This window comes from Equus przewalskii, chromosome 28 (genome assembly GCF_037783145.1).
Source record: "Equus przewalskii isolate Varuska chromosome 28, EquPr2, whole genome shotgun sequence".
In the NCBI taxonomy this organism is placed as follows: domain Eukaryota; kingdom Metazoa; phylum Chordata; class Mammalia; order Perissodactyla; family Equidae; genus Equus; species Equus przewalskii.
The window spans coordinates 19,243,477-19,261,885 of NC_091858.1; the positions used below are offsets into that span (position 1 = coordinate 19,243,477).

General features: G+C 36.6%; 1 protein-coding gene across 4 annotated transcripts in view; it reads left to right on the forward strand.

Moving 5' to 3' along the window:
* The window catches only part of ZDHHC2 (zinc finger DHHC-type palmitoyltransferase 2), a 65,217-nt gene that overhangs the window by 42,329 nt on the left and 4,479 nt on the right, over nt 1–18,409 (forward strand). For 2 of the 4 annotated variants that reach the window (XM_070598293.1, XM_070598294.1), the window contains exons 7-13: nt 4,169–4,289; nt 6,412–6,544; nt 11,057–11,128; nt 11,619–11,745; nt 12,035–12,127; nt 15,974–16,086; nt 17,937–18,011. In XM_070598293.1, the coding sequence (XP_070454394.1) occupies nt 4,169–4,289; nt 6,412–6,544; nt 11,057–11,128; nt 11,619–11,745; nt 12,035–12,127; nt 15,974–16,086; nt 17,937–17,977 (700 nt within the window). In that variant the 3' untranslated portion in view covers nt 17,978–18,011. The remainder of the gene's footprint in view (nt 1–4,168; nt 4,290–6,411; nt 6,545–11,056; nt 11,129–11,618; nt 11,746–12,034; nt 12,128–15,973; nt 16,087–17,936; nt 18,012–18,409) is intronic. The other 2 variants (XM_008529155.2, XM_070598295.1) reach the window with 1 other exon arrangement.

Consider the following 18,409-nt stretch of genomic DNA (forward strand, 5'->3'; position numbering starts at 1 on the left):
CAGTTCCCCTGCCCGCTGACGGCTCCCCACCTCAGGCACCGCTGTTTCTCTGCTTCTCTGCCTGAGGGCTCTCTTCCCCCTTGGGAAGTTTGTTCAGCTGGTCAGCCGGGCCGTCCAGAAGTGCCAAGGCATTAGTGCTTCCAGAGGCCACCCTCAACTGGTGAGGGACTGGCCAAGAACATGTGTTTTGTTGGCTTTCCTCCCTTCCTTGTTTCAGATAAACTGTATCCAAGTTCTTGTCTCAGGGTCTGCCTTTGGGGGAGCCCATACCAAGACACCCTCCTTTCCGGATAACTGTGTATTCTAGGTATGACTTAGCAGAGTGGGAAAGAAATCAAGGGCAAAGAGGTGACTCCAGTTTTTATGCCTTAAAGTAATAAGACACTGTGATGATAAGGAATGGAGAGATGGAAACAATCAGGATTAATCCCAAGCTAGCACACCCCTGTAAAGCTTGCCAGGCCCTTGCTATCCTCACAAAGTTACGGAAGTAGAGAATAATAATTTATGATGAAGCAATCTTTCTAAATCTGCAATTTATTTGGCTTTATAAGAAGCTTATAGCGTAATTTGACAATCTTTCACATTTTGGCAGACCCTATTAAATAAGTGAAGGGGGACAGAAGCAAGATTCGAGAGTTTTAAAAAATGGACTCAAATCGCAAACCTGTGTACCGCCTGTTGGTGTCTCGCCCTTTGAGGCAGTGTGGAAGGAGCTGAGGGAGCTGACGGCAGTGACTTTCAGCCTCTGTGCTGTTGCTTCTCTGCACTGTTGCCTCCCCTGCTGTAGCCGCTGTCCCGGGCCCCCGTCTCAGCTCTGGGCGCTCCCTCGCAGAAAGCAGTGCCAGGTCGATTTGGGAAGGGCTTAGTGTCAAAGGCCTGATTTTCACCTTGTGCCAGCTGAGTGGAGTGGCCATTTTATCTATTTATTTTAAATTTCAAATTAAAATTTTAAATTAAAAAATTTATAGATAACACATACTCGTAGTTCTAAATTAAAAAATAAAAAAAGTCCATGTGTTCTTCCTGGGCCCCCTCTCCTTCTTCCCTTCTTCATAGGAAACCAGTGTTGCTAAATGTCATGTGTACTTTTCAGATATAAATGTGTGTGTGTTAAATTATTTTTATACACACAAAAATTTTTTTGACACACTTTTTTTAAACACAAGTGGTTCCATTATGGACTGAATCTCTGCCTTTTGTTTTTCCCTACTCTTAATGTATCCTAGAAAATTTTCCATATTAATATATTAAAAATTTTTTTTATAGCCATTTTATATAGCCAGTATAAAAGGCTCTAAATAAAATGAATATAAAAGTCATTTATTAAAAGAGCTCTGGGATGTTCCCGAGCTGTGGGGCAACCTTTTTATACTGGTCTTTGTATACGATTTTGAAGTTCTGTATCTGTCAACTTTAAGCATTTGAAAAGTGAGAGAACAGCGCTTCTCTGTTGTCAGTGACTGGAGCTTATCTGCTGTGACGGGTTAAGATTACCCTCAGGCTGCAGGGGTCAACCTCACACTGTTTTAACTAAAGGAGAGATCCTGCAGTTTTCGCTTTATTGGATTTCCTATCAGAGAAGCATTTTTTCTTTAATATACAATTTTCACTTATTCATTAATTATATTAATGATATACTTTGACATGCTTGCCAAAGGGTTAGGTAACACTAATTAAATAATGTCAGGTTCAGTTTATTGAGTGCCTATAATATGTTAGAGACTATATATACATATATGTAAAATCTGTAACCCTTACAACAATGACACAAATTAGTAGAAATTATTCGTCCCATTTTAAGGAGGAGGAAAGTGAGGCTGCGAATAGTTAAAGACTGGGCGTAAAGTCACATAGCAAGATTTTTGAACTTCAAAGGCCACATTCTTTCCATTTTTTTGCCTGTATTATGTTCCTTTTCTAATTTAGACTCAGAAAGCAATTACCCTGAAACAGAGGCAACAGCCGTTTACACTGAATTTAAACAAGGTGTAAGGGATATTCACCTAGAACGTGTTTTGTTTCTCCCCATAAAATCATTCAGACTCAGAGTATCTCCTCTTCCTTTTCAAATTGAGTCTGCAAAGCAGCAGGCAGTTAAAATATGTCACCCAAAGCTGTGTGTCATGAAGAGAGTAAGGTATTATTAAAAATAAATATTATTACTATATTTCCTGAAGTATAAAGTCTGTATCAAACTCTAAAATACTTGGTCTTTATATACTGCCTTTCTCCTATGTCTGCTGGCTCTGACATGGCAAACTGCACCATGCTCCTGAGTGGAAGTTAAATTAAGCTAAATTAGGTGTTATAAAATCTGTGATCAAAATCATCTTACTTTCTATAAAAATGCTATTTGTCATTTAATACAAAAATTGCTTCTCCCATTTGTATGGGAAGGGGAATCCTCTTGCCTATCCCTTCTCGTTTTCCCCTAGTCCACAGAAGTGACATTGTCTTCACCCACAAAGTCCCAAGTCTTGCAGCACCCCAGCCTTTGTCCCCCCATTCTCTCCTCTGGAAACCAGCTCAGGGAAGCGAAGGGAATATCTGGATCCTTCTGAGGCAGAATATAGTTAGACTAGGCTTGTATGGAACTGTCTGCAGTATTATTTCTTGCCCTTTTGTCATTCAGATGCCATAAAAGGCAGTCTCAGTGATTGCTTTGCCCTTACCCTGGAGTCTCTAAGGCTGCAAATATAACTTTTCATACACGGTGCACCCACAATTTTGCCTTCGTTAGGAATTTATTTTCCATATAGAATACCCTTAAGTCCAAAAATTCCTGAATCTAATGCTGTTCCCTTTACTTTATATTTTTTGAGGTAGAAGATATAAACATTTTCTTCCTTTTCCCCCCCAAATTTCTGGTTTACTCATAAGCCAGGTAAATGTTTCCCTTTTTTATTTTTTTAATTTTAAAAATTTATTTTTTTATTGTAAGAACCCTTACCTGAGATCTACCCTCTTAAGTTTTTAAGTGCGCAATACAGTATTAGCTGTCGACACAGTGTTGTGCAGCAGATCTTGAGAACTTACTCAACTTGTATAACTGAGTAAATATTTTTCTATGAACGTAGTTTCACTAACCATTTGGAAAGAAGAATGTTTCCATTTATTAGCAAAGTCAATAGAGAGTGAATTACCTTGCCAGCAGTAGAGTAGGAACACAGAGGTTTGAGGAGAGGAAACAGTATTGTATGTTCTATGTAATAGATTTTTTATACCAGTTAACAAAGTTAACCAGTGAAGATGGCAGCTAATGCCACTTAGGCGCTGTGTCGCATTTGCACAAGGTCGTCCAGGAATTCCCTTGTCTTTATGAAAAGGGAAAAAAGAAAAAACTCTGATAGAAAAAAATGTGACTATGAACTATGAATTGTATTGTGTTTGTATTTGTTGATAAAATAGTTTGAATTCTTACCCCTCCCCCAAATATAATGATTTTAAAGTAAGAACTGAGAATTATAAATCTTTCAGAAATATAGAATATAGAGCTGGCTCTCAGAAAGCATGTCAGAATGAATGCTTATTTTACAGATAAGGAAAATGAAATTCTTAGAGACTATTCTACTTTCTCAGGGCCACATAATTATTTAGTGTCAAAGTGCATTACAACCCTGGCTGTCTGGCTTCCGGTCCTATTTCTTTTCCTAAACCCCCCATTTAACGTGCTTTGATCATCTGGTTGCTTCAGTGGCATGCTGATGGCATCCACCTAGTTTGTGAAGATCGTTCATCTAATTTGGGAAAACGTGAAAGATTTTAAATTACTTAATCATAGTTAGAATCAAACCTACAGTTAGCATGGAGGAAGCGCTTAGTAAATTCCTCACGTCTGCCTGACTTTGTTAGGTTTCTCACAATCTCTATGCTTTTAGGCACGAGCTTCTTTGTATAATTGGACATGAAATACAGTTACATGGTTGATGATTGACTAAACCAATATTACCTATCAAATTTTAAAATCTAAACACAGAAATTCCTTTTTAGTGAAATGGACTTTTTAATGTCTGCATGTGTAAAGAAATCTTAGGAGTTATGCTTAAAGAAATGCCAATAAGTTTTAAATGGTAGGACACCAAACGCTGTGTTAACGTTGAGCATATGTATACCTAGGGTGAAAATGTACAACTCATTGAAAATGTTGTTTTTGTTTTGTTAACAGGGTGAACAATTGTGTTGGATTTTCAAACTATAAATTTTTCCTCCTTTTCTTGGCTTATTCCCTGCTGTACTGCCTTTTTATTGCTGCTACAGATTTACAGTATTTTATCAAATTTTGGACAGTAAGTCATTACCTTGGTGACTTTTTCTTGGTATACAAAAATAGAGACATTTTCAGTAGTAAATTATTTCAGACACTAATTTTATAGAATAGAGCTAATTTATATAGAGTCAGTCCTCATTATTCGCAGATTCTGTATTTGTGAATTCACCTACTTGCTGACATTTATTTGTAACCCCAAAGTCAGTAGTCACAGAGCTTTTGTGGCTGTTTGCACAGAGTTGGAAGAATTTGAGTCGCTTCATGTGCACATTCCCCATTGAGATCAGACAAGGCGACATTCTGCCTTCTTGTTTGAACTCTCATACTGTAAACAAGTGTGGTTTTCAATCTATTTAGTGCCACGCTTTTTGCATTTTTGTGCTCTTTGTTGGTGATTTCGCTGTTGAAAATGGTCTTCACGCACAGTGCTGAAGTGCTGTCTCGTGTTTCGAAGCAAAAGAAGACTGTGATGTGCCTTATGGAGAAAATATGTGTTAAGATAAGCTTCCTTCAGCATGAATTAGGGTGCTGTTGGCTGAGTACATTAATGAATCGACAATATATATTAAATAAGGTATCAATAAGGTACCTTTAAGCAGAAACACATAAAATATTCTCTATTTATCAGCTGATGAAAATATTGTGACCAGAGGCTTGCAGAACCCTAACCCTGTATTTTCCTAGGAACAGTGATTCACTATTCACGAATTCAGTGTTCACGGCAAGTTTATAGGACACACCCCCTGCGAATAATGAGAATTGACTGTGTAAGATTTTTTTAGTACTTAGAAATGTTTTCTTTATGTGTAAAAAGATTTTTTTTTAGCTATTAGTCTGTAATATTCTGAATTGTTATTAAGTACAGGCTTTAGGTGACTCATTTGTTTTCTGCACTGTATATTTTCAATGAAGCAAAACAAAATTAAAAAATCAATATTGAAAGATACATCCTGTGAACAGCAAACGATGGTGAAAAACAGTTCTCCTCTGCCAGGATTGCTTTATTATTTTCATTAAATTATCCTTTATTAGGGTGAGACTTTCTGAATGGCTAGATCATTTGAGCCACATTCAATACTGAAGATTTCTTGAATGCCTGCCATGTGCCAGTTACATCAATAAGCACTAGGAGCACACAGGTGCATGGGCATGCTCCTAGCATTCAAGGCCACCCCCAGCATCCAGCTCGAAGAATGATCCCTAATGAAAGTCCGAGAGAATGTTACCTCACTGCTCCTCATCTGTGGATGGTTTTAGTTCCAGACCACAAATACATTTGTAAAGGGATGACCAGAGTTTCTACTGCGAGGACTCTGCTGTCAAAAGCTATCAGTAAGATCTTGTGACCTGTGTCAGTGTGACAGACACTCCAGGATATTGAAACAGTACAACCTTCTATCAGAAGGGGACACCTCCCAGCAGCTTTGGTGCCTCTCTAAGTGTCCATAGCCCCAAGCCTGCCATTCTAGAGCGAGTCTGGGTCTCCTTGGGCAATACAAACAATGACAGTCAAACTGGTTTTCCTTTGAGATGGCCTGTGGTTTCAGCCCATGGATGTTGTAAGGTTCATTTTAGGCAGGTGTTATGCACTAGTGTTGATCTTTTCTGTGATGCTGTTATTTAAAATAGCTTGCAGCATTATTGTGGATGTGTTGTTGTATGTGTTCTTGAGTTGATGCTGTTGTTTGTAGTGATGTAAAACATGAATGAGAATAGTAGCCAAATTGTGCCAATTACCCTTCATTTTCAGGCATTATAGTAAAACTATTTGAACACTTATAAATCCATAGTATGTTAACAAAACATTTTCAGGAAGTAAATGAAAAACTGTTTTATAGTTTTGCTTCCTGTTATGGTTTACCCACAGGATACCATAATTTTTCTGTGATTCAGTTATGTAAAGCAAAATAAATATTCCAAATTCTAATATCTTTTCCGTATATGTACTCATATTCCAGTAAACATTTATTTTAATGATGATATGTATTTTTTCCTGAAAGTTTTTACATAAAGCCATGTATCTTTCTCCATATCTAAATTTTTTAAAAAATTAAAGCAAAAAAGAAAATCTTACATACTTATAGAAGTAGGGAATACTTATCCCTTTGACAAAACATTTTATTTTCTTCCTTTCTTTATAGAATGGCCTACCTGATACTCAAGCCAAGTTCCATATTATGTTTTTATTCTTTGCTGCAGCTATGTTTTCTGTCAGCTTGTCTTCTCTGTTTGGCTATCATTGTTGGCTAGTCAGCAAAAATAAATCTACATTAGGTGAGTATCCAATTATTGTAGTTAACAGAACTTTAAGTGCATAAGTAGATATTTGTCAAAAGTTGCCATATGATTAAATGCCAACCTGTCCGGAAGTGGTAAAAATCATAATTTCTCACACTGTTTTGTGGGGTGTGACTTAGACACATACATATTCACTCATTCTGTATATTTATGGACTGTCCATTGTGTGTGAAGCATTGTGTACATATAGTGGTGAGCAAGGGCAAAACAGTCTAGTGAGGGGCACAGAAAATCAATAACCAAACATACAAGTAATTACAAAATGCAAAGTGCTTTAAAGGAAACAGACAGGATGCTGAGCTACGAATCAAGGGCTGGGGAGGCTGGAAGGGACCCAATTTAGATAAAATGGTCAGGGAAGAGCTTACCAAAACAAAGAGTATTTAACCTAAGAAGTCAGTCATGGAAAGAGCCAGAACATCTCAGGCAGAGAAAACAGTATGTTCAAAAGCCCTACGGAGATGGGATGCAGCAAAAGCAGTGGTTAGTGGGAAAGGTATAGCTACAAATGCTTACATAAAAAGGAAGAAATACGGGCCAGCCCAGTAGCATAGTAGTTAAGTTTGTATGCTCTGCTTTGGCAGCCCGGGGTTTGCCGGGGTGGATCCCAGGTGCGGACCTATGCACTGCTTATCAAGCCATGCTGTGGCAGGCATCCCACATATAAAATAGAGGAAGATGGGCACAGATGTTAGCTCAGGGCCACATTTCCTCAGCAAAAAGAGGAAGATTGGCAGCAGATTTAGCTGAGGGCCAGTCTTCCTCACCAAACCAAACCAAACCAAACCAAAAAACCCTCCCAATAAAGAAAAGCTCAGGACCAGATGGCTTCACTGGTGAATTCTACTCAACTTTTAAGAAGAATTAACACCATTTCTTCTCAAACTTTGCCAAAACTTAGAAAAGAAGGAAACACTTCCTAACTCATTCTATGGGGCCAACACTGCCGTAATACCAGTGCCAGACAAAGACATCACAAGAAAAGAAAACTACAAACCAATATCCCTTATGAATATAGATGCAAAAAATCCTCAATGAAATACTAGCAAATCAAGTCCAGCAGCATATTAAAGGGATTATATACCATGACCAAGTAGGGTTTATCCCAGGAATGCCAGGATGGTTCAGTATACAAAAATCAATCAATGGTATTCTACCACATTAATAGAATGAAGGAAAAAAAACCCGAGATCATCTCAACTGATACAGAAAACGTGTTTGACAAAATACAACACCTTTTCTTGATAAAAACACTTAACCTAGGAATAGAAAGGAACTTCCTCAACTTGATAAAGGGCTAATGAGAAATCCACAGCTGCTATGATACTCAATGGTGAAAACCAAAAATCTTCTCCTTAAGATCAGGAAAAAAGCAAGGATGCCCTCTTTCACTTCTGCTATTCAACACTATACTAGAAATTCTACCTGGAGAAATTAATCAAGAAAAAGAAAGGCATCAAAATTGAAAAGGAAGAAGTAAAACTATCCTTTTTTTGCAGATGACATGACCTTATATGTAGAAAACTTTAGAGCATCCATAGAAGAACTCTTAGAGCTAATACAGTCTGCAAAGATCAATATGCAAAAAATTAGCTGAACTCTGTACACTAGCAATGAACCATCCAAAAAGGACATTAAGAAAACAATTTACAACAGCATGCAAAGTAATAAAATACTTAGGAATAAATTTATCCACGGAGGTGCAACACTAGAACACTGAGACTACAAAGCATGGCTGAAAGAGAGCAAAGACCTGAGGGAATGGTAAGACTTCCCATGTTCAGAGATTAGAAGTCTTAAGATTGTTAACATGGCAGTACGACCCAAAGTGATTGACAGATTCAGTAACGTCCCTATTACAACTTCACTGGCATATCTTGTAGAAATGGAAAAGCTGATTCTCGATTCCTATGGAATTTCAAGGGGCCCTAAATAGCAAAAACAATATCCACCAAAAAGTAAAATGAAGTTATTTTTGTTTTCAAAACTTATACAAAGCTACAGTGATCAAAATAGTGTGGTACTGGCACAAGTATAGAGATATAACCCAATGGAATAGAATTGAGAGTGCAGAAATAAACTTATACATCTTTGGCCAACTGATTTTTGACAAGAGTACCAAGACCATTCAATGGGGGAAAGAATGGTATCCTAAAAAAAATGGTGCTGGGACAACTGGGTATCCACATGCAGAAGAATGAAATTGGACCTCCAAGTCAGACTGTTTACAAAAATTAACTCAGAATGGTTCAGTTACCTAAATGGAAGAGCTAAAACTATAATAGTCTTAGAAGAAAACATTGGGATAAATCTTCAGAACCTTGTATATGGCAATGAATTCTTAGATGGAACACCAAAAGCATGAGCAACAACCAAAAAAAATAGATAAATTGGGCACTATCAAAATTAAAAACATTTGTGCATCAAAGGACATTATCAAAAAAGTCAAAAGACAACCTACAGAATGAGAATAATATTTGTAAATTATATATCTGATAGTGGTCTAATATCCAGAATATACAACTCAACAACAGAAAGCAAACAGCCCAATTTAAAAACTGGCAAAGGATCTGAATAGACATTTAAATAGACATTCTCCAAAAGAAAATATACAGATGTCCAGCAAGCACATAAAAACATGTTGAGCGTCATTAGTCATTAGGGAAATACAAATCAAAACCACAGTGAAGTGCCAATGCACACCTACTAAGATGGCTATGATCAAAAAAACAGGAAACAAGTGTTGGCAAGGATGTGGAAAAAATGGAACCTTCACATGTTGCTGGTTGTAATATAAAATGGTGCAGCCACTGTGAAAACAGTTTGGCAATTCCTCAGAAAATTAAATATAGAATTACCATATGACCCAGCAATTCCACTCCTACATGTGTACCCAAAAGAATTGAAAACAAGGACTCAACAGATTCTCGTGCCTCAATGGCCATAGCAGCATTATTCACAATAGCCAGAAGATGGAGACAACCCAAGTCCCATCAAAAGATGAATGGATAGAGAAAATGTGGTATTCCTATAAAATGGAATATTATTCAGTCTTAGAAAAGCATGAAGTACTGATACAACATGTATGAACCTCAAAAACATAAGTAAAAGAAGCCAGACACAGAAGCTTACATATTATATAATTCCATTTATATGAACTATCCGGAAGAGAATAGAAAGAAATAGAATAGAATAGAAAGCCTCTTGGTGGTTTCCAGGAGGTGGGGAGGAGAAGGGATGGAGAGTGACTGCTTAACAAGCGTAGGGTTCCTTCTGGGACGATGAAAAGACTTTGGAGCTTGATGTAGATGGTAGTTGCACAAAATTGTGAGTGTACTAAATGCCACTGAATTGTCACTTCAAAATGGCTAATTTTATGTTCTGTGAATTCCATCTCAATTATTTTTAAAAAGCCCTATAGAAAAAGAACTAGAAATGTTTGAGAAACTATCCATGTGGCTGGAACATAGAAACCTAAAGAATGGAAAATATGCTATGAAGTTTGGGAAGTAAGCAGGGACTAAGCTAAGTAGAGTCTTCTAGACTATGAATAGGAGTTTGAGAACGCCATCAGGACTTAGAAATCCTAGTGATCTCAAAGGACACTTCGAGCTATGAGATTCAATTATTATAATAGTCAGTGAAAATTAGCTGTAGTATATAGTCAGTGAATGTTAATTTTTAATATTCAAGTGAAATCTTATTACAGCTAGTACTATTAGGGTGAAAATATTGCTATAATAAAGTAATTTCTAAACGAAGTATCTTATCTCAAATTATATATTGAGCAATTAAATTATTCTTAAAATGTAAATGAATTTACTAGAAACTTTTAACTTCTAGAAACCTCTAGATTTAACTTGTAACACTGAAAGGACATCTTCTAGACAATATGGTCCTATAATTATAAAAAATGTTTTAGGAAAAGCTATATAACCTAGGGTGACAAATGCTGAGGATCTTGCAAATTGCCACCTTTTTTCATAGTACCTTGACTCTGCTAATTAGATTTTTTTTTTTATGATGGACAAAAATCATTATACTTCAGTGTTCATTCATATTCCAAAAATAAAATTTTAGATTTTGCATCTCAGCATTATTTAAGAGGAAAATGTAGCATAATGGAAGGAACATTGATGGCCTTGTTCCACTTCTGTCATTTACTTTTTGTGTGATCTTAGGCAAGTCCCACAGCCTCTCAACACCTCAACTTCCGTGTGCAGAGTGGGCAGAACTGGATACAATGTATGGTTCTGCTTTGGATCCTGGTTTGTAAAAAAGAGCTTTAAAGTACATTTTTGGTCAGCTGGAAAAAATTTATGATTGCATGAGAGAAAATTTTACTGAAATTGGACAGTGGAATTTATTGACTGAAAAGGCAGGTGGTAGAATGTTTGTAAAGTATAGTCTCACTTTGGTTAAAAAAAACTATGTAGGGGTCGGCCCGGTGGTGCAGCGGTTAAGTTCACACGTTCTACTTCTCGGCAGCCCGGGGTTCGCTGGTTCCAATCCTGGGTGCGATTGGTGAGGACAAGGCACCGCTTGGCAAGCCATGCTGTGGTAGGCATCCCACATATAAAGTAGAGGAAGATGGGCACGGATGTTAGCTCAGGGCCAGTCTTCCTCAGCAAAAAAAGAGGAGGACAGGCAGTAGTTAGCTCAGGGCTAATCTTCCTCAAAAAAAAAAAACAAAACAAAACTATGTAGATTTGCATCTATATCCATATCCATCCAGCCGGCTATCTATCTAATAATGATCTAGAAGATGTAAAGTTTTAATTTATTTGCTTATTTGCATTTTCTGATATTCTGCAATGCACATGTGCTGCTGTAATAATAAAAGGGTTACTTAAAAGTTGAAATAAATATAATTATATCATGATTATTTTAAAAACAGAATAGGCAATCTACATCATATGGCTGTTGATAGGCGCATAAGTACTCACAGGAGGCTTTTCAGAGTCTCCTCTGAATTCCGTCATCTCTAAATATACGGGTTACTAGGTTGATATGTCCTTTGCTCACAGTATTGCTCTCCCATCTTTTGTAGAGGCATTTAGAAGTCCAGTGTTTCGACATGGCACAGATAAGAATGGCTTCAGCTTGGGTTTCAGTAAAAACATGCGACAAGTCTTTGGTGATGAGGAGAAGTACTGGTTACTACCCATTTTTTCAAGGTACTTAACTTCACGTTTTAAACTAATGAAAGTAACCCAACAAAAGATCTCTATAATTCTGCCTAGGGACTCCTATTTTTTGAAGTATTATTTTATGATTCACTATTGTCTCAGGGTGGAAATAAAAATTGATTCATCTTTGTAAACATCCTGTATTGAAGCTGATGTGTGATATACATGTTCTGTCCATGATGTTACTATGTTCTGCTCATGGATATCAGCACTGTAACAAAGTTTCACTCTATTGTGTCTTTTACTGCTGAATTGTAAGTTTTTGTTTTAATTATAGTCTAGGTGATGGCTGCTCCTTTCCAACTTGCCTTGTTAACCAGGATCCTGAACAACCATCTACTCCTGCAGGATTGAACTCAACATCTAAGAAGTAATCCCATATCTTTTCTATTTTGCTTTTAAATAATATATTTTATTCTCTTGTGTCCTTCAGTTATATGTTCCTTTGAAAAAAATTTAAGAACGTGAGATAATTTATTACAGTGATTTCCACTTGGAATGAGGGAAGGAGGAAAGTATAATTGGGGAGGGGTACATAGGGAGCTTCAATTATACTCATAAAATTCTGCTATCGATCTGGGTGGTGGGCAGACATGTGTTAGTTCTCTATACATTTTGGTTGACTGAAATATATTATGATTTTTTAAATGTAGTGCTTAAATGAAAACAGTGTAAGTCCAGATGAGCTTCCCTAGCAATGAGGTGAGCAGACTGGGTAACTCTCCCTCTGACGCTCCAGGTCCTTCCTCCTTGTGGGTAACTGTTATAAAGAGATCAGAAGGACTTCCCTGGATCAGGCCTCTGGAGATCAAATGGAATCCCGGACCCCTGCTTGACAGTTCCATTAGCAATGTGGCCATGTTCTTGGTACTTTTTAAAGACCTCTAAGCATTATCTGAGCCATTTCTGTGGCGAGAGAAGGGAAGGGTTTTGGAAATTCATTGTCTAGAGACTTTGCCGCTGTTTTAGGTCTCTTTTGGTTCCAGTCTAACAAGAATTTTACTGCAATTAAAAAATAAATTAAAAAAAAAGGAAACAAACAACAAAAGCAAGAATTTGAGCAAGACCTGAAATTTGATTCTGACTTTGCTACCAACTGGCCAAAGGCAAAACTACTTAACCTTTTAAAAGGCTACATATGAATTTTTAAGTTTGAAACACTAACTTTTTATATCTTTAAGACAGATTTACTTGGACGTGACCATTCCTCTAATTTGTAAATGAAAGCCAATAGCAAAAGCATAACCATAATATCATTCTTAATTCAATTTTAGAGATTTTCTTATTTGCCGAAATGCCAAGTACACAGCATCTTTCCCTACACTCCTCCTGTCTAGTGCATATTTCTTACGGATCACAGTTCTTTCTCCTGCGAAGTGTGGTGTGACCCCAGAATCCATCTCGAGGCAGTGATCCTGGCAGCCATTCCAAAATCATTTTAGATTGCCACGAGATGAAACCTGTTTGCCACCCCATCCCTAGCATGAGCTATGTACAGACCAGACTCTCCCAGTTAGTGAGGAGGCCATCCTGATGGGTTTCACAGAGACATCCAAAGGCACCAGAGTCTAACTGGGTCATGCCCTGTGAGTTTTGGCTTGAAAATTCCACAGAGCTAAATGTTAATTGTTTTTCTCATATGTCAGTGCAGAAAAATCTAGTTGTAATAAATTGTTTGGAATATGTTTTCAAGCTTTTATAAAATTCAATAATAGTCTTCAGTAATGTTTTTTACCCTTGTTAAGTGGTTTTTGTAGTTTAAGACTATTTGGGTTTTATAGATAGTGTCTCTCCTACTAAGTGTACCATGGGCCTTGGGAGAAATCCTAGTTCTGGCACTGTTACCCAACTAGTGACCTTGAAGAGGTCAAGTAACCTCTCTAGGCTTTTCTTCGCTTTCCTTTAAATGTTGAGATTGGATTTTGACAGCTAAAGTCTCTTCTACAGAATTCTATAATTTCCCCTGATTAGCCTGTATAAAATTTCTCTGGCGAGTGCTGTCTCTCCTCTTTACTCTAGAGTTTTATATCTGACCGTCTACTCACCACTTCCACTGAGTGTCTAAAAGCCGACTCCAACTGAACAGGTGCGAAGTGGAACTCTCGATTCCCAGCCATTGACACCCTCACCACCACACTAAACTTGATTCTCCTCCGTTCTCCCATATATCAGTATTAGTGACCTCCCTTCTCCCAGGTGCTCAGGCCAGAAACTTTGGAGTTGTCCTGCATTCCTCTTTTTCGATTACCTTGTATTTACTCCATTTGCAAATCCTGTCAGATGCCTTCTCAAAATATATCCATAATCTGAATACTTTCTTACCACCTCCATGGCTCCTTTCGTGGTCCAAGCCATCATTTCTCACATGGATTATTTTAATACCTTCCTTACTGATCTTTCTGACTCCATTTCTGCCCTACTCAAGTCTATTCTCCATTAAGAAGTCAGAGTGATCCTTTTAAAACATAAATCAGATTGTGTCACTCTTCTGCTCAAAACCCTCCACTGGTTTCCATCTTACTCAGAATAAAAGCTAATGAATGTCCTTACCTTATCGTGTCTCATCTGGGCACCAAGACTTCTCTGATGTCATCCCTTATCACCTTCCTGTCACTCACAATCCTGACACACACATCTTGCTGGTCCTCAAACATACCAGGCATGTCCCTTAGTCAGTGCCTTTGTACTTGCCAATTCCCCTTCCTAACTGTTCTTCCTCTAGATATCTCAACGGTCTTGTACCTTCTCTTCATTCTGCTCAGGTGTAACTTCATGAGAGTGGCCATCTTTGAAACCCCTGCATAAAAAAGTAACCAGCTCTTCCACTTGCCCTTACACTTTTTCTGTTTTCATAGCTCTTATTGTCACCTGACTTATTATATAGTTGTTCATTTCTTTATTCTTCTTTTTCCTCAATTACAATGAAATTTCCATGAGATCAAAGACTTTATTCATTGATGTAATAGGTACTCGATGAATATCGTTGAATGAATGGATCCTTGGATTTCTTAGAGTCCTGTTAGCAGTAATGAATCCGCAAGGAGTCCCTAAACCAGAACCTAGTTAGTGTGCTAGTTAATAGTTAGTATATCTGGTATAAGGTCCCTTTCCAGAGGAATAATAAGAATTAGACTAAAAGAGATTTTCCATATAAATAGGAGACATGGGTTTTTTTCCTTAAAAAATTTACCTCAAAAATTTTAATAAAGGTTGCACAAAATTGAAATTCTCTCAAATTTTAGATATGAGGTAATTATTAAGAAGCAAAAGCATATTCTTTAAAAAAATAGTTATAGTCAACTGAAATATGTGAAATTAATCTTGGAAAAATTTTAAGTAGGTTTTTTTCTCTTGAACATTATTATAATTACTATTTCAGGGTGTTCTAAAAATGCACTAATAGTTTCTATGCCAATATTTTTTCTAAGTGAAATGTTATTTTAATTTATGTATATTTTTTCATACCATCCAATATATCAATAGATGGCATGTATTCTTTAATTTTAAAACTTAAATTCTTCTTTTAAGACTCTTCATTCCCCAAATTAAACATCATGTTTGTAAGACCTGATAATGTCAGATGTTTTCAACATTCCTGCAAGATAATGTTCAAATTTGTTGTTTCAGTTTTATAGAGGAAGATAAAGAATTCTTTGTTCAAGACCAGTTAAGCCACTTTAGAAACACTAAGCCAGTTTTTCTCAAACTTGTCTTTCTACCATCTCCTTCATGTATTTTTTCCATATCCACCTACCACTTACAAAATTAATAATTTTATTTATTTAAATTGGCACTTAAATTTATTTTTAAACCAAACTTTGTCTCTGTCATAAATGAGAAACTAGTATAATTTGCCATTAATAGATTATAACTCTAAAAAATAAAGTTGGTAATAAAATATTGTTGAGTTCTAACTGGATTCCCATACATGCTACAGTCTGAAGCTGAGGTCTATTCTCTGTATTAAAAATGGAGATTTGCCAAAGTCAGAGATTGTCAGCTTAGTGTAGAGGACAGAATGACAAGAGCACTGGAGAGAGAACACCTTTCTCGTTTTGGGTCAGTGTGATTTAGTGCCTGTGCCCCATCCCCAAATTCTCCTGGGTAAACTCCCATGATTGTCCTGCACCACAAGGGGTTTGAGTTCTATTCTGAGAAACACTCAGTACTATCAAGAGTTCATGTGATGATTCTGATGATGATGATTATTATTCAGTCCTGAAAACCATCAGTTTCCTGCAAAGCCACTGAGAGAGTCCCAGAGCCACCTTCTTACTGATTCTCAGTCTTGGACAGAGGGCAGCACAAACCTAGGAAAAGACAAAGCTGGTAAGAGTGTGCTTGTTTGGCTATTTTGATATATTTTATTTTTAAAAGGTAAAAGTGGTGAAAAAATCTATTATATTGCCTACAAGATTTATCTTGCTTTGGCGTCGGACGCCCCATGTAAATTTAGAATTATTGTCGGGAACTTATATTTGTGAAGTCTTTGGATTAATGTCTGTTGGCTGTAGGAAATAATTTGGTGAAAGAGCTACATTGCTTTTTTTCCAGTTTGAAAAACCAAACCATTATTATTGCATATTAAATAAAATGACAGAAATAAACTCAAAATGTAATTTTTGAAAAAATGGAAAAAATGCAATAAATTCAGACAAAAGGTTGAAAAATCTCTGAAAAGATCTAAAATTGTGTAGTTCTTTTATGCTAAAATTTCTATCCAATTTCAAAATGTTGAAGTAAAATAATTGCATAATTACTAGGACTTTAGCGACCTGTTCCTTCTTCACGTCCCACTCACATTTCTCTTGTTATTGTTGTTGATTCTAATCTTTTGATGGCTTCAGTCACTACAGTTTATTGACTAAGAACAAGCAAGGCTCTGAAGTCAGACAGACCTGTTTTCAAATCCCAATTTGGGCACGTAGTCAGTGTGTGATATTTATTAAGTTCCCTAAGCTCTTTTAGACTTAGCTCTCTTATGTTTAAAATACTACTTATTTCTCAGGGTTAGTAAGGATTAAAGTAAAACATGTGGTCATACATTCAGGACTGAGTATATATGTGTGGCGTCCCTATAAAGGAGTACAAAACCATACATCCATGATTAAGGCACTATTAGCCAGAAAATCTCCAGGTTGACTAATTTAATTCCTCAAACCTTTCTCCTTCATTTCTAGTCTTCTCTTCAAACTTCCTCCTAGTGCTGCTAACTTTGGGTCACTGCACTTTAAAGCATTTACTGATTTATTTGAAATCTCTTTGGGATCTGGTGATAGTGAAAACAAACGGATAGTCCTGAGTAAAAATTCTAAGGTCATTATTTTATTTATATATATATATATATATATATATATATATATGTAAAATCAGTCATATTCTTATAAAATATAGGCTTTCTTTAAAGAGTCTCATTCTTAAAGAATATATATACCCTCGAAAGATCCCCATCATTTGAGTATTCATAATTTGGTCTCGCTTCACCTTTAAACCTGCCATTCCATTTTCTAACGTATGGGAAGCACGAGGCATTGGCGACACCTGTTTGCCCCTTGAATCCATCAGCTTCCTTAGAGGCAAAGCAGCAGTGTATAGTTGTGGGGCAGTTTTGGGCGATGGAAAGACAAAGAGCTCCCTTTTTTTCAGAAGGGATTTATGTTTCATCTTATAGTTCTACATTAACATAAAAGAGATTTCTTGGTTTTTACATGCTGTTAATTATTTGGCATGTTAGATTAATTTTTATGTTACTTTGATAGATGAATTGATAAAGTCTAAAGGATGATGTAAAAGATGGAAGAGAAACTTGAGAAGGATGAGATGAGAAAGGGCTCACAGATTAGTTTGACTAGAATGAGGTAGGTAGGTGAAGAATTAGGAAACGATGATTTAAGGTGATGTGAGCAGTGCCAGGTTCATTGTATCTTTCATTTTCTTGTTCACACCCCTACTTCCTGAGGTGTATAGCTTTATTTTTAGAGTGGCTTTTTTTGTGACACTGGTTGTGGTGAACACTGTGTCGTGTGTGTGTGCTTCTATATAGCCATCTTATAAACACGCATACTGTATACAAGCCACCTTTGCAAGTAGACTGGGGGATTAGTGGATGAATAAAAGTGTCTCTGCCTCTTTGTCCAAAAGCAACAACAAAAAATGCTAATTTATGTTCTCTCTTCAAGGTATGAGCAATCCTGCATTAACCATGGAGAATGAGACTTAGCTCTTCAAACAAAATAAATTCATACTTTATGAAAGTAAGATACGTCTTTCCTTTGTTGTTCTGTTTTCTAACAGTTTTCCAGTTCTCTTAGGATAAATAGTTTCCATAAACATAATTATTTTTAAGTGACTCAAAAGATGTCTTAGCTGACCCTTGGGATTGCATTCATGGCCATGGAATTAGCTTCAGTATTAGTATATGGGTTAACTAGATAAATTATAGAAATACCTTGATAAAAATTCCTTTTTATGGTAATGCATTCATGGCAAAGATTGATCCTAAAATACTGAACTTTACGTAACAATTATCTTGTCATTTGATAGGATCATGCTTATTTTTTTCTATCCTTCCGGATATACAGTGATCATATGCTTGACCGTCCATTAGCAGAATCTCACTGGGTCTAAGTACAAGATAATCATATCTTGTTAG